The sequence below is a fragment of the Manacus candei genome, unplaced genomic scaffold, assembly GCF_025592945.1.
Source record: "Manacus candei isolate 608988 ecotype Guabito, Panama unplaced genomic scaffold, ASM2559294v1 h1tg000003l, whole genome shotgun sequence".
In the NCBI taxonomy this organism is placed as follows: Eukaryota; Metazoa; Chordata; class Aves; order Passeriformes; family Pipridae; genus Manacus; species Manacus candei.
In genome coordinates, this window is record NW_026138051.1 from 1,503,030 (window position 1) to 1,530,679 (window position 27,650).

At 49.4% G+C, this 27,650-nt stretch overlaps 1 protein-coding gene across 3 annotated transcripts; it reads left to right on the forward strand.

Annotated features, from left to right (window-relative positions):
• Nucleotides 1-14,611: 14,611 nt before the first annotated feature.
• On the forward strand, nt 14,612-27,402 carry LPAR4 (lysophosphatidic acid receptor 4). 3 transcript variants are annotated; one of them, XM_051787938.1, is made up of 2 exons: nt 14,612-14,938; nt 25,723-27,402. In XM_051787938.1, exon 2 carries the CDS (start codon nt 25,876-25,878, stop codon nt 26,920-26,922), a length of 1,047 nt encoding a protein of 348 aa, XP_051643898.1. In that variant the 5' UTR covers nt 14,612-14,938; nt 25,723-25,875; the 3' UTR covers nt 26,923-27,402. The 3 variants fall into 3 exon arrangements, with proteins under 3 accessions (XP_051643898.1, XP_051643908.1, XP_051643913.1); XM_051787948.1 differs by lacking the exon at nt 14,612-14,938 and adding an exon at nt 14,988-15,894; XM_051787953.1 differs by lacking the exon at nt 14,612-14,938 and adding an exon at nt 20,881-21,084.
• The last annotated feature ends 248 nt before the right edge of the window (nt 27,403-27,650 follow it).

Sequence of the window (27,650 nt, forward strand, 5' to 3'; positions counted from 1 at the left end):
GATAAATCCATAAGACTGAACAATACATTTGCATTAAAAAAGAGAAGCCTCCGAGCTAAAATTGCAGGAATAGTTACTGAGTTGCACAACCACAGCTCACTTTGCAGCACTGTATGAAAAGCAGGAGAACACATTTGCACTGACCCTCAAGAGACAGAATTTGGCAAAGCACTAAATGCTCTTGGTGAAATAAAACATGCCCTGCAATCCTTTTGCTTATGGTATCAAGTGTAATATTCAATGGTCTTCAGAGGCTCAAAGCTGCTCTGCTGGTTTTGGATGAAAATGAATTGACTCAACAGTAAATTAACAGCAGATGACTGGTGGGAATGTTTATTCCCATATTGACAGTTTTGGACTGCTTTTCCTTCTTTAGAGGTGTTAGAGCTGAAGGCAGCGTGTGCAGGGCTCACCTGGAGCTCCAGGTAGGCAGCAGGAGCCATCCCATGGCAATTCCACTCCACCCCCCCAAATATGGAAGTGCAAGCTTAAAAATAAGCAGATGCTCAACTTCTGTAATGGGCTGGGGGTGATTGAGCACGTGCTGAAGTGTTTTGCTGACTCAGAGCCCAGGTCCTGCTCTGGCAGAGAACAGGTATTTCCACAGCCCAGGTGAGCCCCAACCAAGCTGATCCAGCACTCCATAAAAACCCAGCAGGGCCGGGAGCTGCCGACAGCAGCAGGAGCTCCTCGGGCTGGGACGAGGGAGCCAGGGCTGGATCCTGCTCCCCCACACCCTGCTCAAGGTCTCTGGGGTTGGAAGGGACCTTACAGACCATGTCATCCCAACACCCTCCCGTGGGCAGGGAACCATTCACTAGACCAGGTTCATTTAAGCTTGGATTTTCACTGGAGCAAGGTCAGGGAAAGGCTGTCCCCCCACCAACCCAGTCATTCCCAAATTACCCCCATGGCTGCAGACCTGCACCTGCCAGGGCCCATCTCAGTCCCTACAGGCTCAGGGATGTTCCTGTGGAGCTGCAGTTACACTGGCTTAGCCCTTCCTTAGCCAACCTCCTGCTTGTGCAAGGACTGAAATAACCCAGCAGAACCCTCTGGCAGCTCTGCAGGGAGGGTTTCTCACTCACTCCACCTGCCTGTTGTGGCAGCTGAAACTTCCACACTTGCAAGAATGAGTGGGTGACATCTGCACTACCCCAGCCCCAGCAAGGAGGAATTTTATCTGGGCATCAACATGACAGTGTGGGCCCTATCAGTCTTTCACAGAATCACTAAGGTTGGAAAAGACCTCTAAGATCATTGAGTCCAGCCCCTGACCCTTCCCCACCTTGTCCTCCAGCCCAGAGCACTGAGTGCCACATCCAGCCATTCCTTGGACACCTCCAGGGGTGGTGACTCCACCACCTCCCTGGGCAGCACATTTTGATCTGTAATCACCCTTTCCATGATGAAATTCCTCCTGACGTCCAACCTGAACCTCCCCTTCTTCTCAGGCAACAACAGTTTGCAGAATTCAAGGCACCTTAAATTCAAGTGCCCTGTTCACCCACGGGCTCCACAAAGCTCTGAGACACTCGGACACCTTCACTGCTCAGCCAGGAAAATTATCAGGGGCAGTTCATTTTTCCCAGTGCACCTGTGGGCTGGGGGAGGGTGACAGACCCTCGTGGCTCAGACAGGGGGGGAGGACAGGTGGTTCTCTCTGCTGGCACTTGGCGTGGCCGTGTCTGCCCACACGGGCTGTGTGCTCCCTGAGGGCTGTGTGCTCCCTGTGGGATCTGTGCTCCCTGTGGGATGTGTGCTCCATGTGGGATGTGTGCTCCCTGTGGGATGTGTGCTCCATGTGGGATGTGTGCTTCCTGTGGGCTGTGTGCTCCCTGTGGGATCTGTGCTCCCTGAGGGATGTGTGCTCCCTGAGGGATGTGTGCTCCCTGTAGGATCTGTGCTCCCTGTGGGATGTGTGCTCCCAGAGGGCTGTGTGCTCCCAGAGGGCTGTGTGCTCCCTGTGGGATGTGTGCTCCCTGTGGGCTGTGTGCTCCCTGTGGGATGTGTGCTCCCTGAGGGCTGTGTGCTCCCTGCCAACAGCACCACGGCTGGAAAAACAACGAGAGGCAGGGCAGGCAGAGCTGCTGCTCTCCATGGCAACCCCCGGCAAACTCTGGGAGTGGGGTGGCTGCCAGAGCTCGGGGGGCTGCACTGGGCTGCTCGACGTGACCTGGGTTTGCGGGTGAGCTCGGCCGGTGCCCACAGCTCACCCTGCTTGGTGTGGGACCCCTGAGCTGAACAGAGCCCTCAGTGTGAGAACAGAGTGAGGCTCTCACTGAATGAGCCTCCCTGGCTTCGTTTCTGGGCACAGTTAATGAGCAGAGGCTGAGCAGCAGCTCCAGCCCTGCAGGGACAGGGGCCCTCGGACACAGCCAGGACCCCCAGCACAGCACAGGGAGTGTCTGCAGTGCTTGGTGCTAACACAGGGCCATGTTTGTAAGTGCAGACATGCAAACTCACACAAATCCATGAGGAATCATGGAATTCATTATGGTTGGAGAAGCCCTCTAAGATCATTGAGTCCAACTGCTAACCTCAGACTGCCGCCCTCACCACTAAACCATGTCCCCAGGTGCCACACCTACAGGTTTTTTGAATGTTTCCAGTGATGGTCACTGCACCCCTGCCCTGGGCAGCCTGTGCCAGGCCTTGACAACCCCTCCCAGGAAGAAATTTAAACCTCCCCTGGCACAACTTGAGGCCATTTCCTCTTATCTGTCACTTGTTACCTGGGAGAAGAGAATACCTTCCCCCCCCGGCTCCTCCTCTCCTGTCAGGGAGTTGTGAAGAGCAAGAAAGTCCCCCCTGAGCCTCCTTTTCTCCAGGCTGAGCCCCCCCAGCTCCCTCAGCCACTCCTGGTGCTCCAGACCCTTCCCCAGCTCTGTTCCCTTCCCTGGCCACACTCCAGCCCCTCAATGTTTCTCATCACGACGGGCCCTGATACCGTTGTGAGGCTCTAAGAATGTGTTGAATTACCTGCTTTCCACAACTATGAAAAGCCAGGAAAAAAGCTCCTGGAGAAGTCTAAGTTTACCTGAAAATCAAGCCAAACGAGTTTCCCTCCCCCTTTCTGTGCACTTCTGTCATGGAGTGAGTTTGAACGTGGAGGTATCGAGTTCGCAGCAGTTTAAATGTTGAACGTGGCCTGGAAAAGCAGAGCTTTTTAAAGGATTTCATTGACTGTTGTTTCCCCTGCGCCATCTCCCGCTTGTGCAAATGGCACGTCCCCCCTTCCACAAGTGCTCCATTCATCTGACCTGGCTACCAGATCTCCCAGAGTTGTTGGTCCAGCCCCGGTGCCTCGGCCTCATTAAAGGGTTTGTGTTTGGGGGCCGTGCTGTGGCTCCTTTCATCTCCCGGCCCCAGCCAGGCTATTTTTACCCGGCAGGTTCCAGGGCTGGGCCGGCTGCTGGGTCACTGCTCTGTGCCCCGAGTGTTTGTGGAGACCTGCTCAGCTGAGAGCAACCTCAGTGCTCCACACAGAGCTCAGAGCAGACTCAGAGTCGAGGCAGCTCAAGAAATCCTCCCAGACTGAGGAAAACTCACCCAAACACACCAACCCAAAGGTGCACGGGCTGAGGGACAGCCCAGACACCAGACCCCTGCCAGCTTGTTCTCACAGAGCTTTGATGAGAAGAGATTTTGCTCTATTTGTGTCCCAAGGCTCTATTTGTGTTCCCCCTTTATATCATTTGTCCTGGTTTGTGTAACATTCCCTCCTGCTCATTCCCCGGGAGCACCAGCTGCTCCCTGAGGGAGAAGGGACCAGAGACTTGCCTTCCTTTCTCCCTCCCAGCTTCCAAACTCCCTTTGGAGGGCAGGGACATAAGTACCATCCTCTGTGCCTCTGCCAGGCTGAAGAGAGCTCTGCCTGGAGCCAGGGAACACATCCCAGTGCCCCACCATGCCTGGCTCTGCTCCCTGACGGCCTTCGCTGGGTGCTGGCCCTGCAGCCATGCCAGGCTTGGTGCCAGCTGCCTTTTCCCTTGGCCTGTGGGTCTCTGGAGCACAGACAAGACATGTGCCAGGAGCACAGGTTGAGCTTTTCCAGGTGAGGTGCTGAGTCCAGCCAGGCTGAGCCTTGGGCTGCTCCCAGTGCTTCCCTACACAGATCTTGAACCTGTTCCATGGCTCTATCCATGGCAAACAGCTCCAGGAGGGAAACAAACAGCCATTGAAGTCAGCAGATTATGAGCTGGGAGCCATATCTCCAACCTCTTTTTCTCTGCACCATAAAGGTCAGTGATAACACTCCCAAATTGCATTTAAATTGCATTTTCTCAACCTGTCCCGAGAATCTCCACTGCTGTTGTTTGAGGAACCACTTGAAACCTGGGCAGGAAAAACCCCTCTGAACTAGATAAACTCTTTCTTTGTAAGACTTGGCCAGTTTTTCAAGTCCTGTTTTATCATCCTGTGCACCAAAATGGAGTGGCAGCTCGTGGAGAAAACAATATGAAGAAAATATACAGAAGATATACTTTCTGGTGCAAAAACCATGCAGATTTCTCAGCTTTGGAGGGCTCTGTTTGCAGCCTAAATCAGCTCCACTGCTCTCTCCACACATGGCTGATGTTCAGACATCAGTTAGGAAGCAAATTCTTAATGCCAGTGAGTGAAATCATTGTTATTTGTAGAAGCAACTCATACAAAGCCAACAAAATGGTCTCAAACCCTTGTGTCTGTCAGTGCTGCCAAGGCAGTTCTGCAAAACACAATTATTTTGTATATTAAAACCTTCCTCCTCTTTTACCAAGGAGTTCCTATCGCACCTGAACCTCTTGCCAGGCTGGGTAAATCTGACAGTTGTGGCTCAAACCACAATTTTTCAGTGTAAAGCATGTGGAGAACTGTTGCTTTGAACCACAAACAACACAAAGAGCTGCCAGTTGTCCTCATCCAGCCCATCTAAACCATGGATGTTGGTGTAGGTAAAGCTACACGACCCACTGGCAGGGCCCAGTGACACCCAGCAAACCAGGAAGCCTTTGAGAGTTACCACAGCTTTGGGAACACAGATGTCCACCTGCCAACAACAAAATTCAAGATCTCGTTGTGGCAGCTCCAGGATATGTTCTTTCTGCCAAGCTTTCCCTCAGAATGCAACAAACACAAATCAAAGTGAATCCCAAAGGATATTCAGGAATCTCACAAGAGAAAATACACAGTCAGGTTTTCCCTTGTTCTCTCTAATCAAACATACAGGTCCCTAAGCAAAAATATTTCTGCAAGCAAGCACATATTTCTCTAAACAAATGTATATTTCTCTAAGCAAACACATATTTCTCTAAACAAATGTATATTTCTCTAAGCAAACACGTATTTCTCTAAACAAATGTATATTTCTCTAAACAAACATGTATTTCTCTAAATAAACATATCTTTCTCTAAGCAAACATGTATTTCTCTAAACAAACATAAGCTGCATATTTCAGAAAAGTTAATATAGAATATCCATCCCTGGATTTCAGGATCCCCTGGTATTTTGAACAGCCTGTATTAAGAACTTCTGTAAGTTCTTTTCTGGTGGCTGGATGTGTAAAAACCTCTTTGTACCTGTTGCCCTCCCAGTAAATTTGGTAGAAGCAGTAAATTGGGATTCCTTGCTGGACCCTGCCCTGGGTGGAGGAGAAGCCTCGCGGGATGCCCAGCTCCCCCCTGCCCGTGGGGTGACAAACCACCCAGTGAAACATGGCAGTGACGTCTGGATTGGAAAAGAGAAAACATCCCGAGCTGTCAGAGAGCAGCAGCTGGTAAATCTATACATAGGAAAACAAATACCCACGAGCTCTGATTGCTGAGCTCACAGCAGAGATTACTTACCTTGGCACGTCCACATTCAAGACATTGGGCTGTAATTCCTTCCCTGTGCTAAGCAAAACCATGTGTTCCTCTGGAACAAGGGGAAAATTTAACTCCAGGGCTGGGCAAAGAGTGAGCTGGACAAAAGGAGGCTCAGGGGGGACCTTCTGGTTCTACAACTCCCTGACAGGAGAGGGGAGCCGGGGGGGGGTCGGGCTCTGCTCCCCGGGAACAAGGGACAGGAGGAGAGGGAACGGCCTCCAGCTGTGCCAGGGGAGGGTCAGGTGGGACATCAGGAAGAATTTCTTCATGGAAAGTGTGCCCAGGGCAGTGGTGGAGTCACCATCCTTGGAAGAGTTCAATAAACATGTGGATGTGGCAGCTGGGGACATGGGTCAGTGGTGGCATTGGCAGTGCTGGGGGAATGGTTGGACTTGATGATCTCAGGGGGCTTTTCCAACCTTAATGATCCCAAGTGACCCTCATGCAGCCCAAACAACATGCAGAGGAAGCAAAACTGAGCTCATGCACTGGGGAATTTTTCCCTTCCATTAGGTGGCTTTATAAAGATTCTTCCTCCCTTCTTTCTCCAGATAAAGGCACATTATTTAAAATAAACCTAAAAATGGTTTTAAAGCTGCTGCTCCCACTGCTCTCCACCCAAAACAGCTTTAATTCTAGTTCACCATCCCAAGGATGGTATTTGGTTGGTGTTGAAAAGCTGTTGCTTGATGTCACTGTCCTCATTAAAACATAACCCAGTCAAAGACAAAGAAAAGCACATAAAAAAGGAAGATTGGGAAACACGAGACGCTGGTCCCTGGGCTGTGCTCTCCACCCTCCAGGCCAGCAGCTCCCCAGGAGTGGGCACAGCATCAGGGGCAGCAGCTGCCCCAGGCACCTGCCAAGTGCTCCTGTCACCAGAGATGCATCAGCAGCACCACAAGTCGACGGGAGCAGAGTTGGAGTGGGAAGAGCCAACAAAAAGTTAAAAAAAAGAGGCTCCAGTTTCCTGTCAGTCTCATTGCACACAGATGTCACCAAGGCTGAAGGACACCCCAGCCAAAGGAGTGAAACCCTAATTCCCAAGGGATCCTTAGGATTAAGTCATTTACTCCAAGGTGAAGGGGAGGAGCACGTGCTTGGCAGGCGAGGGCAGCGTGGCCAGAAGGGCTGGGGATGAGGGAACACTCAAACACTGGGAGGAGGTGGAGGAGTCCCCACCCCTGGAGGTGTCCAAGGAAGGACTGGATGTGGCACTCAGTGCTCTGGGCTGGGGGACAAGGTGGGGAGCAGGCACAGGCTGGACTCGATGGCCTCGGAGGGCTTTTCCCACCTCCCAGTGATTCTGGGATTCTGTGAATTTGGAAGAGGTTCAGTAGGATTTTGGAAGAGGATAGGAGAGGTGGTTTGGGAAAACTAAAGAAAACAAAAAAAGAGGAAGTAATGTTTGCAGAAGAGGTGTAACAACGACTGGGCAGAGAAGGGAGAGGCTCTGGCAACTCCTGCTGGTCAGAAAAATGTAGAATCAAAGCAGCATTTAGGGAGGATCTGCTCCCTTTCAAACTGCTTCAGTGAACCACACTCAGCAAAAGTGAGAGTAGTGAACTCTTTAAGCAGGACCCGCCATGTAACTGTGCTATTTAAAGATGTGTCAGTGTCAGGATAAATATAGGATCTGCTAGTAATGGTCCCACAGGTCACCTCGAATCCTCATGGGAATATTTACCGTGAGCTGCAGCCGAGCACAGCCAGGGCACTGCCACAGCCACAGCTCCCGAGGCAAAACCTCCCTGTGCCACTGTGGGAAACTGCCCTGGAAGGGCTGGACATGGAGCTGGGTCTGGCCCAGCACCGAGACCCCTCCCAGGGCTGGTCCCACTGCCCCTCTCCGAGGGGACCCAGCGCAGGGACCCGGCCACGCGTGGCTGTCACAGTTCTGCAGGAGATGGGGTGACAACCCCGAGGACCTGGACAAATTCCAGGCTGTTTAATTGCTTTCTGTCTCCCTGAATTCCCCCAGTGCTTCCCTTTGGGTGTGCTGGTCTCTGCTTCCTGCCCCGAATGGCAGCTGGAGCTGGAAACCCCAGGATGGAGCTGAGAGCTGCTGAAGGTGCTGCCCTGACTGGAAAACAAGGACTTGGATTATACAACAATATTCCAGCCCATGGAGCTTGGGTAGGAGGCACTCAGGTGTATCATAAACAAAAAAAGCATCCTATTTCCCCCCATTCCACAGCCAGTTTGCCCTGGGGGAGCCCATCATGATTAATAATTAGTGCAAGAAACAAGAAACCAGCAGGAAAGACATTAATCAGACCATGTAAATCTAGAGGGGTCGATTTGCTTTGGTCTCTTCCCTTCAGTCAATACAACCACTATTAAATGTGAAGTAAAACCCTTGCCCTAAGTAAATCCTCTCCCACAGGAGAAGCAAGACAGCAAAGGAGGGAAGACATGAAACCAGGAGTGAATCCTGGGAGATGCATTTGTCCTTCCCTGTTCCCTTAGTGCTGATCAAATGGGAAGCCCATGAATTATGAGTGAGGGGCTCAGGTTTCACGGAGAGCTGTTCCCTGGAGCAGCATGGGGGGCAGTGGTGCCTTCCTGAGGCTTGGAAAGACATCACAAGTCAAGAGGAAAAAGGCAAAAGGAAAAAAAATATAGTCCTGGCCCTGTTGGTGCTGCTTCCCTCTTTAAAACAACGCTTCTAAAAGGGATTCCTCTCCTCTGGTAAAAAAGGGAAATGTTATACAAGGGTTTCCATTCTTATCTAGGAAGCTCCTGGACAAGGTGGCCTTTCCCCTGGCATGGTGAGTTGCCTCTCCAGACTCCTCTTCCCTCAGGAATAAAAACGTTTTCATCATATGTTTTTCCTATCATTTCTGGGTTAGGTGGCAACACACTTAGGCCTCATTAGCAGAATCTTTCCTCTTTACTGCTATTTTCCACATAACATCCTACTTTCTGTAGGAACAAGGGCACTTTTTTGAGTCTCTGGCAGAAGAAACCTTAAGAAATTATTTTGTGGATAGAAAAAGCTTTGGGGAAAAAAAAGGCATAACCCTTAGGCATTAAATATGAATATTTCTCCCCTCAGAAACCACTTTTCAGTCAGAAAAACAAACAACTTAAGACCAAAATAACGTCCATGAGTCACAGAAAGATTCTCAAAGCTGTCAGACAAGGGCACTACCGACAGAGCCAGTCGGATATTCCCCTGAACATCCACGATGGGAAACCTTCCAGAGCAGGAGCAACTGAAGCTTAATTGCAACGAGACAGAGGTGAGGCCAAAGTCCCACCAGCCACGGGCTGGGGAGAGCAGGAGCTCAGGGGGTGCAGCAGGAATAATAACACTTTGATTTGCATAACACTGGGAGAGTTTGTGCAACAGAAAAGCACGGGCGGGGCACGATTAGCTCCGGATTAGCTGCGTTAATGAGCTTTAGTGCCGGGCCCTGGGAGAGGGACAGCCCAGAGGTTTGGACCTCGAGGGGGGCTGCAAACACATCCTGTGAGCTGGACACTGGTCGTGCTCCAAACAGTCTTTTGGGTTAAGATGGAATCATGGAGTGGTTTGGGTTGGAAGGGACCTTAAACCTCATCCAGTGCCACCCCTGCCATGGGCAGGGACACCTTCCACTAGCCCAGGTTGCTCCAAGCCCTGTCCAACCTGGCCTTGGACACTCCCAGGGATCCAGGGGCAACCACAGTTTCTCTGGGCAACCTGTGCCAGGGCCTCCCCACCCTCCCAGCCAGGAATTCCTTCCCAAAATCTCACCCAACCCTGCCCTCCGGCAGAGAGAAGCCACAGCAAAGAATTTCTCCAACACTCAAAAGGGGCATCCATGGAGAAGATGGGGGGAAACACAGGCTGTACCAGCTCCTAGGTAATACAATAACATGGGTTATTGTCCTCTCACCTTGTGGGGAGAGGACCTGCACAGAGACCTCCCATCCCAGCTCCCTGCTTTCCAAGGCTTTTCTAAATCTGTGACTCAAAAATGCACCTAAAGACATTATCAACAACAACATCAATGCTCTGCTCACTAAGAATTGCCCATCACTGTGCTGAAGGATTTCTTTCCATCATATGTACACCACAGTTCTGTCTAGTTTTCCATTATTCAGCCCATGTGGGCTTTTCCCACTTCCCTTGGGAGCCTCCACTGAGGCTCAACACTCCTCATTGTTAGAAAACTTCCTGATATTCAGCTGCTTCTTCCTTCTATTCATCCCAGCAGGATTGTGCTCCTGCCTGGCTGTGCCTCCAATTGTTTGGGTGCTCCAACCCTTCCAAACCTGGATTTTTTGCTGTCAGAACACAGAATATATTCACTGACTCCTTGTGGTCTTTGGGTTTGTTGAAATTTAATATCCTTTCACTGCTCCCAGATGCTGCCCCTGCTCTGCCTGGACATCTCCTGTTGGGCTTCTCTTCATTTACTGCCCTGCAATGGCTCTTCATGCTTCCCAATCCTCCTGGTTATTCAGGTTACTCCAGTAAAGACCAGCACTTGCTGATGTCCCGTTCCAGTCTGACTGCAGGCACTCCTTGGCATCAGCCCAGGGAGGCTGGGAGGGATGTAATATGGGCACGGGACTGCCAGCTTGGGTTGGGAGGGACCTTAGAGATCATCCAGTTCCAACCCCCTGACCATGGGCAGGATCATGTTCCACTACCCCTGCTAAAAAACCAGGCTCCACCGTGCCTGGAATAGGAGCCACTACTTGGATATCACTGGGATTCAGACAAAAAGAAGAAACCAACTTTATTTCACCCAATTCTCACTTGAACCTTCTCTGCTCCCCAGCGCAAAGGGAAACGTTCCAGTGTCCCCTTGGACATGGTCAGACACCACAGGAGGGATGTCACAGCTCGGGAATCAGGCTCTGCTCAGCTGGTGCTGGCAGAGGCTCTGCTGGGAAACACCTGCTCCCTCTCCCAGGGGCAGGATTTCAGGATCACTGGTGCCTCTTTCAAAACAACAGTGCCCGTTCCCGCCGGCTCTGGGGCTGCAGGGCTGGGAAACTGCCCCTTTGTCTGGGGAAAAAGGACCAACACACCCAGATCCCACAGCAAATTAGGACACAGTGAGTGTCTGAACTTGTTCTGGAGGAGAGAATAATCAGGAATGTCTTTCTGGCCAGGAGTGACTCCTGGATGTGGTTTCTGGAGGGAGACACTGGGGACTAGATCTGGTCGTGCAAATTGGAAATCGCTCCAGGTTATGGGGAAGGTGAAGAGTAAGTCTGCAAAGTGAATCCCTTCTCCATCAACAAGAGAAATTAAAGGCTCTGAAATGGCTGAGACAACCTTGGAAGAGCCAGATTTAATTACTGCAGGACATGGAAAGCAGGGGAGAGGCAGGGCACAAACACAGGGCTCTGGCCAGAGGGTGACAGTCCCCTGGCAAATAAAAGGAAAGGTTGAGGACAAAACACAAGGTCTGGAAGGATATTCAGGTTCAGGCCCTGGTGCCACTCGAGCTTTGAATTTGCCTGAGCCAGCAAAAAACACGAATTTTTGGTTTACTTTTCCTACACTGAAACACATTTCAGCAGCTCATGATCTACTGCCTTTGCTTAAGTGCATTTAATACAGAAAGGCCTAAACATTTGGAGAAGAAAAGTCCTGGCATCTGTTAGTAAAAAAGTCCTGTTGGATAGGGAAGTAATGGAATGTTAAGTGCTGATAAATAACAAACCAGGATTTTTAAATGAAGCCTTTTAAAAATTGCAAGGGGACTGCTTCAAATGGGCACTTGCTTTCATTTTTCTGTTCTGCCATCTCTCTACAGCACTTAAAAGTATTAAAAAGCTCCTTCTAAATGTACATTTAAAAAACCCAAAACTGAACAGGATGAGGCTTTGAACTTCCATTTGTTTCCAAAGTGATTTTTGATTGCTGTGTTATAAAACTCTTCAAAAAAGATTTCAGACAGAAGCCCTGACAAACCATCGAGAATTGGTGAACACCACAGCATTTGGGAGCTCCTGGAGAGTTACAGAATCATAGGATCATGGAATGGTTTGTGTTGGAAGGGCCCTTAAAGCCTCATCTCATTCCATCCCCTGCCATGGGCAGGAACACCTTCCACTAGACCAGGTTACTCCAACCTGATTCTGCTACATCTGCTCAGGAATTTTCCTTTAAAATCTCTTCCAGCACCAACTGCAGCATCTGTAAAGTGATTTTTTTCCTTACCCCCTCCCCCCCCCCCCCAAGAAAATGCCAGTATTACTGATTTTTTCTTTTAGTTTTGCTGGGAAAGACCTCAGTGAAAAGGCCCATTCAAACAGAATTGAAGCTGTTGGTTTAATCATCCCAATAACGACCCTCTGGGATCACCCAGACATTAAACATTATCCCACAGGACTTGTGGTCCTAAAGCTGCTGCTTTAAAAGTGTGAAAGCTTGGGGAGTTAGATGAGAGAATGACACAAGATACCATGGATGTCTTGCAGACAGGCAAAGTTCCTAAATCCAAGAGTTGAAGCACAAAGAGTTGGTATTTTGGCATCGTGGGGGTACCTCCTTCCCCAGGTGGGATCCCAAACCCCCCTGGTTCCATGGAGCCTCTCCTGGCACCCTTTTTAGCTTGTTCATGGACTCTCTGGATGGAAGGTTCCATGGAAGACTCAGGATGAACCAAAGCCATGAAATATTTACCTCCCCAATGACAAATGAATTCTGCTGTTGCAGGAAAGCACAGGAAGGAAACGATTCCTGCCAATGAACAGAGGAGGGAAGGGACAAGTTAATGCCTCTGTCATATATATTCTAGTGGCCTTTAAATGCCATTTTGATTTGGGTTCTGCTTTTTGGCTCCTTTGAGTGCTCCTAAGGGCCCTGAAGTAGGAAAATTGGCACAACAAAGCATGGTTTTACAGAAAATATTCACTGGGTTTGACAGCAGAAGAATTAAGCTGGGAAATGCAAAATTATTTCTTAAATTCAAGTATGCCTGTGTGGCTGAAATCCATGGAAAGTGCATATGCCAGTCCCAAAGCCACCCAAGCAGTGACACAACCAGAGACATCCCAGAAGCATCATAGCAGTGGGGAATCAGAAAATACTGCAAACGGGGGGAAACTGCTGCTCAAACACGTTGTGCCTTCTCAGCAGCCTCGGGTTCCAATAAGATAACAGCCCAGTTTCCCTTGTTTTCCAAAATAACCCGAGATTATTGATGTGCTGCCAATATTTTAACAAGGAGAGTTCACCACATCCCTCCCTGTCCCCAGTCTGGGCCGAGCACCATGGGATCAGGGTGGGGACCCCAAATGGGCTGAGCAGAGATGAAGAGCCCAGGAGTCGATTCATTGTTTTTCCATCTTAAAGAAAACACTTGCCTGTAACTGTAACCAAGAAGAGAGGCAGCCTCTCCTTTCTTCGTGTTTGGCAAATAAACCCCATGTTAAGGGCACTTCGTTGGAAATGTTTGTACTTTATTTATTTTTGAAAAAAGACACAGAGTGGGTTGATAGCACAACTTTTGGCCTATTTGAGCTGGTGTGGAGAAGGATAAAGGCCTGTGTGTGTGTTGCTTTGAGAAATGGGCCTTGCAGGGCAGCAGGAATATCTTGCTCTGGGGATATTTTCTTTCTCATCAACACCAAAAATTTTATGTTCCATAAGGAAAAAGGTTGAGATTTTACTTTTTGTGTGTGTGTGTGTGATCTCTAGAGATTGGAGAGTGGCATCATGGGTCAACCTAGAGATTCCACTTCTCCAGCTACCAGTTTTGGCTATAGCTAGCAGAAATAAATGCTCCTTTCTAAAGAAAAAAAATCCAGACAAGCCCCAAAATAAGTGGCGACTGAATAACCTGCTCACTAGAGATGCTTTTGGATTCAATGCCAACCACAGATGGATATGAAGCGGGAACCACTGCAATGGTTTAGAAGGATGGACCCCATAAGGGGCAGAAATACCATTCCCAGTCTCCTGACAGATTAGAGGTAACATTATCAGGAGTTCTCCCAGCCCTTGAAGTTCCCAACAGCTGAAGACTTTTGTTAGGAGTCTTTAATTAAACCAATAACTCCGGAGAGAAAGCAAACATCCCAGCCAGGCACAGCTGCCTGGGTCCCTTCCAGCAGCAGAGCTGGCACAGTCACCACATTCTGCCCAAATGCTGCGAGAGGCACACAAGTTCTGTTGTAAGATTTATATCGTATTTAATCTTCCAGGAGTCACCAGTCGCCTCTCTAATGGGTTTGCCCAGCTCTGGTAGTTGGGAGGCTCAGACAGAAGATGTTAATCGGCGAAGGGTTTCAGTGAGCTCGTTCTAATCTGTGTCAGCACCCCCGGCCTCCCGCGTCCTCCTTTGCCCCAAAAAGGGCGATTTCAATCGCCGAGGTGTTGGTTAATCGGTCCCCACTGAGAGCTCTCAGCCTCGCATAAGAATGGGTGTGAAAGTCTCGTCTCCCCGGGGATCAGGATTTCCACAAAACCAGCCCGAAAATGCCCAAAGCCACGAGACTGGATTTTACATCCTGAGCCCTCTGCCAGCCCCCACACTCAGCTGTGACCGGTGACACCCGATGCCTTCGGCCACCCCTTCATCATTCACCCACATTTTTTTTGTCCCTTCAGCAGCTAAACAAGTAAAATGGACCTTTGACCCTGAGGAGCAGGAAACATCTGCCCCGGCACCATTTTCAATCCGAATCCACGCTCCTGTTTTTAGGTTTGGTTAAACCGTGAGCTCCGCGAGGCTGAGGTTTTGCAGCCTGCAGTTGGGCTGTTACATGAGATATTCAGGAAGTTATTTGCATGGCTGGATAAAAGCCTGTGGCAGCAGCTGGTGCTGCAGAGGCGACTCCGCGGCCACCAGCCCAAGGAATAACATCAGCTCCAGCTTCACAATGAGTTGTTTACTGGCCTTGGCTGCCTGTGGGAACAGCCAAGGAGAGCGGAGGAAGAGGAGAGACAAACACAATGCGAGCGAGACGCGTTAGGTGGGAGGCTGGGCTTTAGCAGCAGCCCCAGGATCGCAGACCTATGGAACCAGAGAGGCTGAAAATGAAATAAAGGGGCACCGGCTGCAGCAAATGAAGCCGCTGAGCTGTTCCTGCTGCCAGAGGATCCTCGTGCCCAGTGGAAGGGCTGATATTGAAGGTAAGAGAGAAAAATAAACAGCTTTTAGGCGGGGGCTGTGCTGGGGGGCAGATTCACCGAGCGGTTCCCGGGGGAGCTCCCGGGCGGACACAGCCACGCTTCCCTGGAGCACTTGGAACGGTGACCCTGGAAGTGGAAAGCTGACCGGTTTTCCAGCAGGAATCCAGCGCTTTCAGAGCAAGCTGCTGGGGAAAAAGAGCCCAGACTTTTAGTCAGCTCCTTTGAGAAGATATAACACCCAGCCCCCCACGACAAACCCCAACCTAACGAACACCCCCTTTCTAAATCTCTTCAGAAAGATACTTTATTTTTATGGCCAGCTCTGCTCTGCAGCTTCCCAGTCTTACCCACTGCTTTCCCGACTCCCAGCTCCCCCCTCTCCTGCTCACTTTTTTAATTGGAAGGCAAAACAATTGCAGCCGTGGAAAGGAAAATCCGAGCTCTGAAGCGCTTTTCCCACCGGGCACGCTCTCCCAGGCCGGGTCCACCAGCTAATTGCTCAGGAAATCCGCGCTGCTCATTGTCGGGCTGTCCTTAAACTGCTAATTCCGAACTGGGAGAGGCTCTGGAAGGGAATCCGGGGCTAGTGCCCCGCGAGAGGGACCCACAGAGCCCCGCCGGGGGCGGGCTCAGCGCTAATAACACATCCCTGCCCAATGGAAAGCGCTTCCTATGGAGACCCCCAAGAGTTCCCCCTGCCCAGACATCGGGGCCATTCCTGCGTCCCGTTTTCCCCAGACACGATGGCAGAGCTCGGCAGCGCCGATCCCTGTCGGAACAAAGGCCGGGAAGCGGCTGCCACCCACCGCGGGGCTTAGGGATGAACGGCTCAACTCCGGCAAGCCCGGAGGTTTTCCGCGTGGGAATAACGCGGCCCGCCTTCCACAAAGGAGCCATGGGGGCTGCCAGGGCGGGATCCCGCTGAACCAGCGAGCCCTGGCAATGGTGCTGCCCTGGTAAGTCCCTGCTCCCAACCCTTCCCAAGTCAGGGAAAAGCAGCCGGATTTCAGGGCAGGGTCGCGGTGGTTCCTAAAGCTCAGGCTCGGATGGATCTGGGGGGTGAGACCGGCCGGGATGGGCTGGAGCCGGGATTAGCGGGGTTTGTCCTGGAGCCGGGATTAGAGAGTTTTGTCCTCCCTCTCCCTGCGGCTGGGACGGGAAGGGCGGCCGGGTCTGCTGAGAGGGGGAAAGATGAGCTCCAAGTTTTGGGAAGTAATCGCTGTGTGAGCTGCTCCCCAGCCTGGCAGGGGCATCGTTCCCACTCCCCCCGTCACCCTCGCTGTGGCACCGCAGATGACAAATTAAGGACTTTTCTGTGCTGTTGCTTCTTTTGTGTTAGAGAAAAATAGCCCTTGGTTCCAGCTTTCTTTTGTACTTTAACTCAGTATCATAAAGACACTTGAAGCTTAAAAAAGGGGTGGTATGCAAATGTGGCATAAGCGTAGACTTTCAGTTTACAATGATAGATGTTTTCAGCTTCATGTAATGGAGAGCTGGTTCCTGTGAACTATGTTAAAATTAGGAATCAAGTTATACATTTTTAGACCGAAAACCCGAAAAAAAAAAGTATCACCTTGGTTTTCATTTATGGCTAAAATCTACTGCTTTTAAGCTGCAAAATTCAATGAGAAAAAAAAAATCAAATACAGCTCTAAGCAGATAGAAAAACTCATGTCAGAAGTAAAATGAATGATGAGCACATGATTTAAAGATTCAGCTGTTTAGAAGAAAGAGGATTTAACACAACATAAGCCCACTGCAAAAGAACTTGCAGGAAAAGTTTAGGATTTTAATGACATTCCCTAATCTTTGTTTGAGAGGAGACAGTCGTGTGTGGGTTTTGTGTTGCTGCCCTACATGAGCAGAACAGTAAAATCCAGAGGATGGGAAGTGCAAAGTTCACAGCTGGGTGATAAGGATATTCCCCCCTCAGAGCACTTTTCCATCTTCTTTCCCTTAGGAGGATTCCCAAAGCTGAAAACAAACCAAGCAGGAAACCTGGGTGGTTTGGGGGGTTCAAAGCCTCTGGATTTTAAAAGAAAATTCTGAAACACATGAGAGGGAGGGAGGAAGGGGTGGGAGGGGAGGCTGAGCACACATTTCTAAATGACTGAAAATGAGAATCCTCCTCGGTTGATAAAAATCAGTGCCTTTCAAATCCTGGAGTGGGGAGCTCTGCAGAAACACAAGTAACTCCTCAAGTCCCCTCAACTCTCATTCAGAGCATCCTAAGGAAGCACAAAAACGTGCAAACCTGCAGCTCAGCCTCCTGAGGAGCTGGGATGGAAACGTTCCCTGTGCAGGGAGAGGATGCACTCCCAGCTGTAAGATGGTTCCCCCCTCCAGCTGTGACCTCATGGCTGGAGCACCAGGGCAGGAATTGAGGCAATTTGAGCCAGACCTTGAGTCAGATCCCGAGGAAAGGGTGCCCTGTGGGAGGGTTTGTGGCAAAGCAATTTGGATTCTGTTCTGCTGGTGCTGCCTTGGCACTTGGAGCGTGGCCATTGCAGCCATGGAGATCGATTCCAGTGTCCAGGATCCAGCTGTGCCAGCTGTCCCTGACTCTGCTTAAAGCATATTTGGGATCTGGGGCTCTTTCCTGGTGTCTGAGTGTTGGTGGAGGGGGTGGTAGTCCCAGCCTGGTGGCTCACAGTGCTCCAGGATCCCAAACAAGACACAGTGAGCCATCCCATCACAGCCTGGGCTGGGTTGGGTTGGCTCCTGGAGCACACAGCCACCCTCAGGAGGTCTTTCCAGGTCAAGTGTGTGTGCAGAGGCTCACTCTGCTCCTCCTCCCTAAATAAGGATCCGATTTAGTCTCAGGGAAGAGGAGCCACCACCTTTCACAAAAGGGAAATTCTCTCCCTGAAAAGAGGAGTTCTTTATTCCCAGAGCAGACAGTGGCTCTGCAAGGCTTCCTCCTGCACCAGCTTCCCAGTTCAGCCCCATAAAAGGGGGTAAAGATCCACCCAGCTCTAGAGCCAACCCAGCCTTAGCTGACCCCAGCTGCAGGAAAGTTTGCTGAATTATTTGTAATGGGTTGGGTTTGCAAAAAAAGAAAAGTCTCTTTATCTTGGCAAGTGGAATTAAGGGGCATTCATCAGTCCCTGAGCCCCGAGACAAAGGTGGGTGCTGGCAGCAGAGCAGGTTCTTTCTCTGGACAAAACACGATCTCATCGTACTTGAAGCCCCTGTTATGGCTGTGAACAGACAGCCACATCACACCTCATATTTTCAGCTAATAATATTCCCATTTTCATGTCTTGAACCTGCAGATAAGGCACCCTCTTCCACCCCAGCCTGCGTTTTGCAAGTGGAAATCACCATATTTAGCAGTAAAAGCAGCATCCATCCCTTACACAAAATGTCATTCCCCTGCTCTCAACTCATGGTTAGCAATCTGATTTCTAAGAAACTTCACTGCTGAAACATCTGTTGTTGGTTGGGATTTGATATTTTTGCAGTGTGGAGTCATTTTTTACTGATTTTAACACTTTAGTGCAAATTCTGTCTGTGGTTCTCCCTGTGCTCCCTCACACACCCTTCCATCAGACACCACAGGATATTTTTCAGGACCTGAATGCTTTTCCACACAGGTGAGGTGAGGGAGATGACATGGAAACCCCAGTCATGCTCCAAATTCCTTGCTGGGGAACAGGGAATTCAGCAGCTCCAGGAAGGAATTGGGGATCTCCAGGTGCAAGGACAGACCATGGAGCAGATGAAACCAAGGCTGGTGATGCCACATCCATGCTCTGTCAGAGGGAGTTCTGTCCAAGGCCAGGTTGGACAGGGCTTGGAGCAGCCTGGGCTGGTGGAAGGTGTCCCTGCCCATGGCAGGGGGTGGGACTGGATGAGCTTTAAGGTCCCTTTCCAACACAAACCATTTTATGAGTCTCAAACCTTCCCTTTTCCCCACAGAATAAACCAATTTAGGAGAATAGAGCCCTATTTTATCAACTCCCTGCAGTCAATAATTGCAGGGCACAGATCCCTCGAGGTCCTAAACATGGATTGTGTCCAGCCCCATGGAAAGACTGTCCCCAGCCCCCCCAAGGAAACCAAGCACAGCCCCTCACACCCAGCTCAGCTGGCCAAGGTGAGATGGGTGTTTGTGCTGCTGGGCTGGCAGCTTGTTGGTGCCAATGGATGCAGGGAAGGGAAAAAAGCCCATAAATTTGGGGTAAAGAGGTGAAAGTTCATCTCTCCTGCTTCAGCAAAAGGGCTGCAGAGGATCCCACTGGGTCGGACAAGGCCAGTGAAAGGAGGTTTCATGTGGCTGAGAAAAGGCACCAAGGAGCCAAAAAGCCAAGCAGTCACCAAGGAACCACTGGAAATTGTGTCAGGGAAAGCGAAGAAAGGAAGCTTGTTGGGCAGGCCCCTGACTGGAAAGCCTTTGGAACTGTAAGCAAATAAACCTTGGCCTGTTGTTGGAGTCCCCAGTGGTTCAGGGAAACAAGACTCGCTTATTTTTTATGTTTTTTTCTTAACCACGCTTTGTAAATAAACAGGGCAACATCAAAGACACAGCAACCTCCACTACAAACATTATTCCTGGGGGAAAAGGACCTGGTCAGACAGAGTAACTCTGCTTTTCATCAGTTCATCAGCTTTTCTTTGCATCTAAATCTTCTCCAGTGAATCAAGCCATGCCATTGTACAGCAATCCCCCCTCGGTGAGAGCCCTGGGGGTCAAAACAAGCAGCATTCCTGCTGCCCTCCACCCACAGGGGCAAAGCAAAAATAATGTAAACTTTGCTGGGAAGTTTGGGGTGAGTTCCATCATTTCAGGGCTGTGGACCAGCCCCTCTGGAAGCTGCAGTGGATGGGGAAAGCTGAGCCCGTCAAGGGTTAAAGGGGTGATGTAAATGGAGAGAGACATTCTCAGTGAAAACAAAAAGAGAGTCATGCCCTGAGGATCAGTGGCTGAATGTGGGGTAAGGCAGTTCACTATTCTCTTCTGAAGGAAACATTTTAATTAGCTCAATACAAAACAGATACAGCCCAGAGAAGGCACCACGAGCAGGAAATGCTTTGTAAGTCTCAGAGGACAGTGAGGAGACAACGGCGGTGCTGAGCAATTAAAAACAAAAAAAAAAAAAGGAAAGGAAAAAAGCAAAGGGCCTTTAGGGTTCGCTCCGGGAGAGGCTCAGGTTTCCTCCTCCCTGCTCCATCCTAGAGGAGAATTAAATTGGGGTCCTGCTGCAGTTCGTTCACAACAGAAGGTTGTGCTGAACCTGGAGGGTGTGTGAGGTTCCCCAGGAGCCAAAACCACCCCAGGGGAAGGGAGTGGCCGGTGCTCTCCCACCTCATCCCAGCGGGTCCTGGGGCTCTCCCGTGGTGGCCGAATGAAAGGAGACGCCTCGGGGTCCCGTGTTTTGGGTTTTTTTTTTCTATCAAAGAGCATTTGAAAATCAGCTGGTGAATCCTGACTGAAGCGAGTAACTCACAATTCCACCTTCCCAGCAGGTACAGGAGACCTTGTTCCACCCACAGCAAATCCCGGGGAGTGTCGGGACCGAGGGCACTGAAGGACCTCAGCACAATAAGTGTCAAAGCCATGAATAAGAGCCTTCCTGCCTTGTCTTTTATGCTAATCACCCGAAAACGTCCCCTTTCCCCAGCACACCGGCCGGGCATTCACTCGATAAACCAGGCAAGAAAGGCTCTTTGAAGCTCCACAAACCTTCCCCGGACTTCAAAGTCACACTTCTGTCTGCTCCTGTCCTACTGTTCTCGAATACATCACTTGGGATTAGGAAATGAAAGAGATTAAAGCATTTCTCTCCTTCCCATCGCTTCGGATCCTCAATAGAGCTTTGTTTACAGGCAGCTGCTCCGCTTCCCACCCTGCAATCCCACCCTTTCCCTGCTCCCACCACACCAGGGGAGGTTACTGGGAAGCTGCAAGAGGCTCTGGGGGGGATGGAGAGACCACAGACCGGTCAGTTTAAGAGCCAAGCCCAAAACTGGTGTCCCAAACTATTTCCCATCCCCAGACATTTCTCCGGATCCAGCATCACTTGCTCGGGCTGGTCCAGTTTTCCAGAAGCCCACACTGGGAAAACAGAGCTGTGCAGAACCAGTTACTACCCTGACAGCCTCAAACAGGGGAAGATCAGCCACCAGATTGCCCCAAACTAGAGGTTTGTCCTTATATCCATTTTCAGTTGATTCTCTCCAAGTTCTCTACAACCAAAAACACCCAATGAAACTTTTATCAAAAAGCAAAAGTACAAGTCAGTGGAGATCCCATTGCAGGAACTGAGTTACAAATAATTTTTCAGGTAGAAAAAGTTTCTTTTTCATCACACAGTTTCCATTTTATCTACTCAAACAGCTGCAGTTTATCTCACCTTTCTTATGGTTCTCCTGCCTGGAAGAATTTGAGTCCTACAGCCTTATAGAGAATTATCATCTCTACAAAAATCTTCCAAAAAATCAAACATCTCCCCCCCAACAAAACCTTTTTTTTTGAGCCTTCTACCTAACTGAAGTGGACTGAAGGAGGGAAATAAACCCCAAGAAGCTGCAGGAATGAGTTTGTGGTTGCAAAGCCATAGCCTGGGCTCGGTGGTGGGAGTGAGTTACACATCACACACTGATTGTAGCAGTGGGGTCAGTACCAGGGAAGGGCAAACCCTCCCATGAATGTAGTTCTTGTCAAGAGAAGGCACAAAGCATGTGCTGTGCCCCAGGAAATACCTGTTTATTGCCAAGGTCAGGGGCTGAGACAACACAACAAGTGCTGCTGTGACCTTGAGACACTTGGGGACAAACCCCAGAGAAACCCCCAAATTCCCAATATCCCCACCTGGAATCCTTCAGTTTTTGGCTTCTGTACCTATAAACCCTCTGTTTCTCAAGATTTAAGAGATAACCTGAGCACACACAGCCATAATCTGGCAAGAGATCCCTGAGATTTGGAAAGTTTTCACTTCAGGGCTCTAGCAACCTCACAAGAAGAGGCTTTGCAGCGTTTAGTTATTTAAATGAACACAAGAATGTCCTGCAGATTCACACTGATAAAGTTCCACTCATCTGACATCTCACAGGAGAAAAAGAAAATGTGGTGATGCAAAAAATGTCAGTCCTGACCTTCACTGTGTTTTTCCTGACCTCAGTTTGCTGGACATGTGGAGAATGGGATCTGTGGGAATGGGCTCAATGGAATTACAGAGTTTCATTTTGAAGTGTGCCTTTTACCTGCAGTCAGTTCTGTTCTCACAGGTAGTTGTTGATCTGAGTCAAGCTGCAGCGTGGCTGTTTGGAAGGTTTCTTGGGGTGCCAGGAGGAGGAAACACAAGAATTGTAAACAGGATACTCAGGCACCATAGGAAGTCACAGGGACAAGTTTTCCTTTCTTTCCAGTGCATGGAGAATGGGATATTTCTACAATGAAGGGCAAGTGGGAGCAAATCCTGGAGCTACTCTGCTGAGCCATAACTCTGAATAACAGGGTGACATGAGTAAGTGATAGTGGCTGTAGGTTTGCTTGTACCATCCCTGCTATGAGAGAGAATATTCTGAATATTATCACAATGAAAAGGGTATTTATTCTAAACACATCCCTCCCCTCCTTTACTGCCCTGCCAGTTTAAGTATAGGATTTAAAGCTTTGCCCTGCCTAAAATACAGAGTGGTAAAGTGGTCTTCTTTATATTTTGTTAACTCAGTTTTTTAAAATATATTTCTTTACTCTTCCCCAGCAAGACAATAGCAGTGGTGCCCGTGGTGTCCATGAGGAGCATCCTACTGCTTTAATCCCTAGTGAAAAGGGAGGAAAGTGAATTTTACACTCCAAAAACTCAATCTGTAGAGTCATACTGCAGAATTTAAAGCACATGGCTGGGTTTCAAAGCCACTTGTCAGCTTGTTTCAACCCCTCAGGGTTCCGTAGGTAAACAAGGCAGGCTGTATTTTAAAGCCCATAAGTTAACTAGACAATTGCTGGCAGGCAATTCCCAGAGATTACCCACTAGAAAAAACTGGGATGAGACCTTGAGGTTGTCTGGTGCAGAGCAGGGAGCAAAGATTAAAGTGAGGCAGCATCTTTTCTCCTCTGTGAGGAGCAGCTGGGTCAGGCAAGGAGCACTTTGCCAGTGGGAAAGGGGAGAGTTTCAAACCTGCTGTGCCAGGCTGTGTCTTGAGGAGCTGCCAGAGCCCTGGACAGATTGGAAGGCGGGGTTTCCATCTATGTGAAGTTTCAAAGAACACCCAGTCCCTCTCAAACCTCCCCAGCCAGGACCCAGATGCGAAGCCTGGACCGGGAGAGTTTGGCACACCTGGTTTTCACACACTCACAGGGGTCACATTTCAGCATAAACAAAAAGTGTTCCTGATGGAGATAACAGGCAGTTCTGTACTGAAGGGGAGGTACAAGCCAAGAATTTAATGCTTTAGGCTGAGGGTTAAGCCAAGGCACAGCTATTCCTGTTGGAGCTCATGTGCACTTTTCAATCCAATAAGTTCTTGCTCAAAGGCATTTTAACTTTCAGGCAAGACCTTTCCTTATTTAGACTGCCACAGATCCAAAGAAAGCGCACATTTGAGATTTTACTGCTATACTTTCCATAATTCAAATGTTTTTTTAGGCTGCTTCACAACAAAGTTCATTTGGTCATGAATTTAGTAGGAAAAACTCCTAGATGAGCACAAGCCAAAGGGTGCAAGGAACAGTTTACTCCCTACCTGTCCTTGTGCAGCTGCACAATGAAGTCCCTGCTGTAGAAAAAGCCCCAAGGTGGGATTGGTCTCCTCTGCCATTGCCACACTGTCACCATCAACCAGCCAAGGACAGATCTGCCCTTGGTCTGATCATCTGCTGGTGCTGGACATCATCACAAGTGTGCAACTCAAAATGACACCAGAAGGAAGGAAGAACTGACTCAGGGGGGTGCAGTGTGTGCACAGAGACACCCCCAAGAGCCACGGGGTGTTCTGGAGCTCAGCACAGCACAGCCACCCAAAGCACCCCTTCCCTCCTCAGCCTGCAGAGAGCCAGGGAATCCTTCAGCTGGGAAAAGACCTCCGAGATCTTTGAGTCCAACCCTCCCACAGGGCTCCAACTCATCTTTTTGGGTGTCCAAAGGTTCAGGTCACTTGAAAGTCAGCTGGGAAGGGAGATCTGCTCACCCTCCCTTCCTGCTGCTTGGCTTTATGTCCAACTAACCTACAGGGTGTGAAGATGAGGTGCTGCCTCATCTCTGGGTCACAGCACTGGTTTTGGGAAGCCTGTGGTTCTCCAGGCATTCCCAGCTGAGGGCAGAACTTGCACCTTCCACCTGGCAAAGCTGTGGCTGTTCCATCTTCCCCAGCACTTGACATCCCACCAGCTGATCCACCGCCAGCTCAAACGCAACAACAACAGTCAGCCTGAGCTCTCCCGGGAGGAAAACATATGGAAAGCATCTGATTTTGACCATTTGCATCCCAAATTGTCCCAAATCCGTGCTTTCTTCCCCAGTTTATTTGTTTATATGTTGCCATTTCAACCTTTAGCACAACTCAGTGACACGTTTGCTGTCGAAACTGCGCTGTCAGGGGGTCACCCTCTGGAGAGGATCCTGCTCCTCACAAGGGTTTCGGCTCCAAGTCCCTCAGAGTTGTAGCTACTAAGAGGTTTCTTAGATTACAAGGAGATTACAAACTTTGTTTAGTATTTGGTTGGCTGTGGTTTACAAGGCAAAGGTCCCTCCCTCAGTGACCCAGCTTTGCTCCACGTTTCCAAGACGTGCCGTGCCCACGATCCAACTCCCAGACCCTCCCTCAGCTCACAAACCCTTCCTGCTCCGACCAGGGAGACTTTCCAAGGGTTTATCCTCACAGGCATTAAAAGTACTCAGAATAGCAAGAAGGGAAGATCAAGACAGTTCAGAGAGCACTGTTTTTTCTAACAAACAATGTGGTTACATCAACCCTACGTATCTCTAAGGCTTGCTGAGCTGGGACAAAGGTTTACAACACGAGATCTCCCGAATTTCAGGTTCCAAACCTCGAGAAAGAGTGAAAAAGAAAGGCAGCTGTCAGTACATGTTAAGGAATCCATTTTTGGGAAGCATTTTACCCTTGCAAAAGGTGTCCCTTTGAAAGTAATACCATTTTTGCAGACGTTTTTTAGGAAAACAAAAAAGAGCAGCAATTTCCAAAAGTGGTAAACACGACTTTGGGGAGTGTTTTTGAGAAACATTTCTGAGGCACAACGTGGCAATTTTTCACTTTGAAAAACACGTGTAAGGATGCTCCCAGTTTCAAGTAGAAAAAAGGCAAAGCAGGTCTTGGTTATCATAGATTTGGGGTTTTCTTTTAATATTTTTGCTGCAGAAAATGCTGAAAATCCACAGAACTTTCCTTTCTGCACAGTTCTGAAAGCAAACATGAAAACTTTCAGTTTCTTTGACCTCTTTTTACAAGTTTAGGTGAATATTTCAGACTCTTTGATTGGGCAATATCATGGGTCCACAATTCAATTTTTTTCCAAACACACTGGGCCAATTCCAGCCCAGATTTTAAATAAATATGTTTCTAAGCAGCAAGTTGGAATTAGGGATCACTCTCCTTCCAGTAGGAGGGTGAGGGGTGAAAGGAAAGGAAAGGCTGAGTGCAGCAAGTGCTGTGTTCAGCTTCAAAAAATCCCAGTAACAGTGGAACCTGTAAAGGCTACTCTGAAAATTAATTCCTGGTCTGGTTTGCACATCCATTAATTTGGGAAGGGAAGAGAACGTGTTCTCCTGCACAACTGCCTGGGATGACTGATGGCAAATCTCTCTCTCTCTCTCCTTTAGGATGAAGGGATCCGTGATGGAGCCGTGGTAGCAGAGTGTCCATCAGCCTCCCTGGAATGCGTTCCTTGGGGAAGGGACGAGCTCACGGCCTTATTTTATGGATGTCCCTGCAGTAGACTTTGAAGGCCTTTGGAAGCACATCCCAAACTTGGCATGGGAAACCACAGCAACAATCATACCTGTCTGACAGATGATTCCTTCAAGTACAACCTGTATGGGGCCGTGTACAGTGTGGTTTTCATCCTCGGCCTGATCACAAACTGCGCCTCCCTCTTCGTCTTCTGCTTCCGCATGAGGATGAGGAGCGAGACCGCCATCTTCATGACCAACCTGGCGGTGTCCGACCTGCTCTTCGTGTTCACCTTGCCCTTCAAAATCTTCTACAACTTCAACAGGCACTGGCCCTTCGGAGACAGCCTGTGCAAGATTTCTGGCACGGCCTTTCTCACCAACATCTACGGGAGCATGTTGTTCCTCACCTGCATCAGCGTCGACCGGTTCCTCGCCATCGTGTACCCGTTCCGCTCCCGCACCATCAGGACCAGGAGGAACTCTGCCATAGTCTGTGCTGGGGTCTGGATTCTGGTCCTCAGCGGTGGGATTTCAGCCTCACTCTTCTCCACCACCAACGTTTCCAACACCAGCACGACCTGTTTCGAGGGTTTCTCCAAACGTATCTGGAAAACCTACCTGTCCAAGATCACCATATTTATTGAGGTGGTGGGGTTCATCATTCCCTTGCTCCTCAACCTCACGTGCTCCTCGTTAGTTCTCCGGACTCTGCGGAAACCCGCCACCCTGTCCCAGATTGGGACAAACAAAGAGAAAGTACTGAAGATGATTGTTGTGCACGTGGCCATTTTTGTCGTGTGCTTCGTGCCCTACAACTCCATCCTGTTCCTCTACGCCCTGGTCCGGTCCCAGGCCATCGCCAACTGCTCCCTGGAGAGGTTTGCACGGACCATGTACCCCATCACCTTGTGCATCGCAACCCTGAACTGCTGCTTCGACCCCTTCATCTACTACTTCACATCAGAGTCCTTCCAGAAGTCGTTCAACATAAAAACCCAGATCAAAATGGATTCTCTTTTCAAGACAGAGACGCCTCTGACAAAGACGGCGCTGCCGGCGCCGCAGGACGAGCTGAGTGACCAGGCCATCACCAACGGGGGAGACCCCACCTCTGAATCCCATTTCTAGAGAGATGTTTACACGTGGAGTTATCCCCCGTTAGCTCTTGGTTGACACCCCGTGTGGGAGAGCTGCTCCACAACACGTGGGTTCACACGTGGTGTCGGTGAAGAAAAGCTGCTGGGGGACGACTGCACCCCCAGACAAACCCTCACCCGGGGGTGGTCCCGTCGGACTCAACGGCTGAACACGAAACACAAAAATCCCAATGGATCTCCCTCTGGAGATCGTGGATAGGCAACAACACGGGCACCAACCAAGGAGGAAACAGAACGACTTGAATCCCCAAATGCCAACATTTGGCATTCTTCCCCCCGGCAGTTGACGTGGGACCAGTTGGGAAATAGAAAATTTCATTTTCCTGGAGATTCCTGCCAATATTTCCTGGCTTCTGGAGATGCATCATCGTATGTTAACTCAGTAACTTCACACAATATGTATGTTTGCTTAAAAAGGCATAATAAAAGCTTGTGGCTTTTCCTTATTCCACTGCAAGAGTGTGCAGCCTGGTTTTCCTAGAGACAGGAATTTACTGTGTGGAGAAGTTTGAAGTGTAAATAACTGCTTTGAAAGTAGACAAAAGAGTTGCTTGGTGACAGAAGAGAAAAATAATAAGAGAAAACATAATTTAGAATGCAGTGTTGAAATAAGTTTCATTTTTGCAAGATTAAGCTGCCTTTTAATTTATTTTAAATTTAAATGCCACCTCAAGGGAGAAGGAAAGAGTGAAAAGTTCT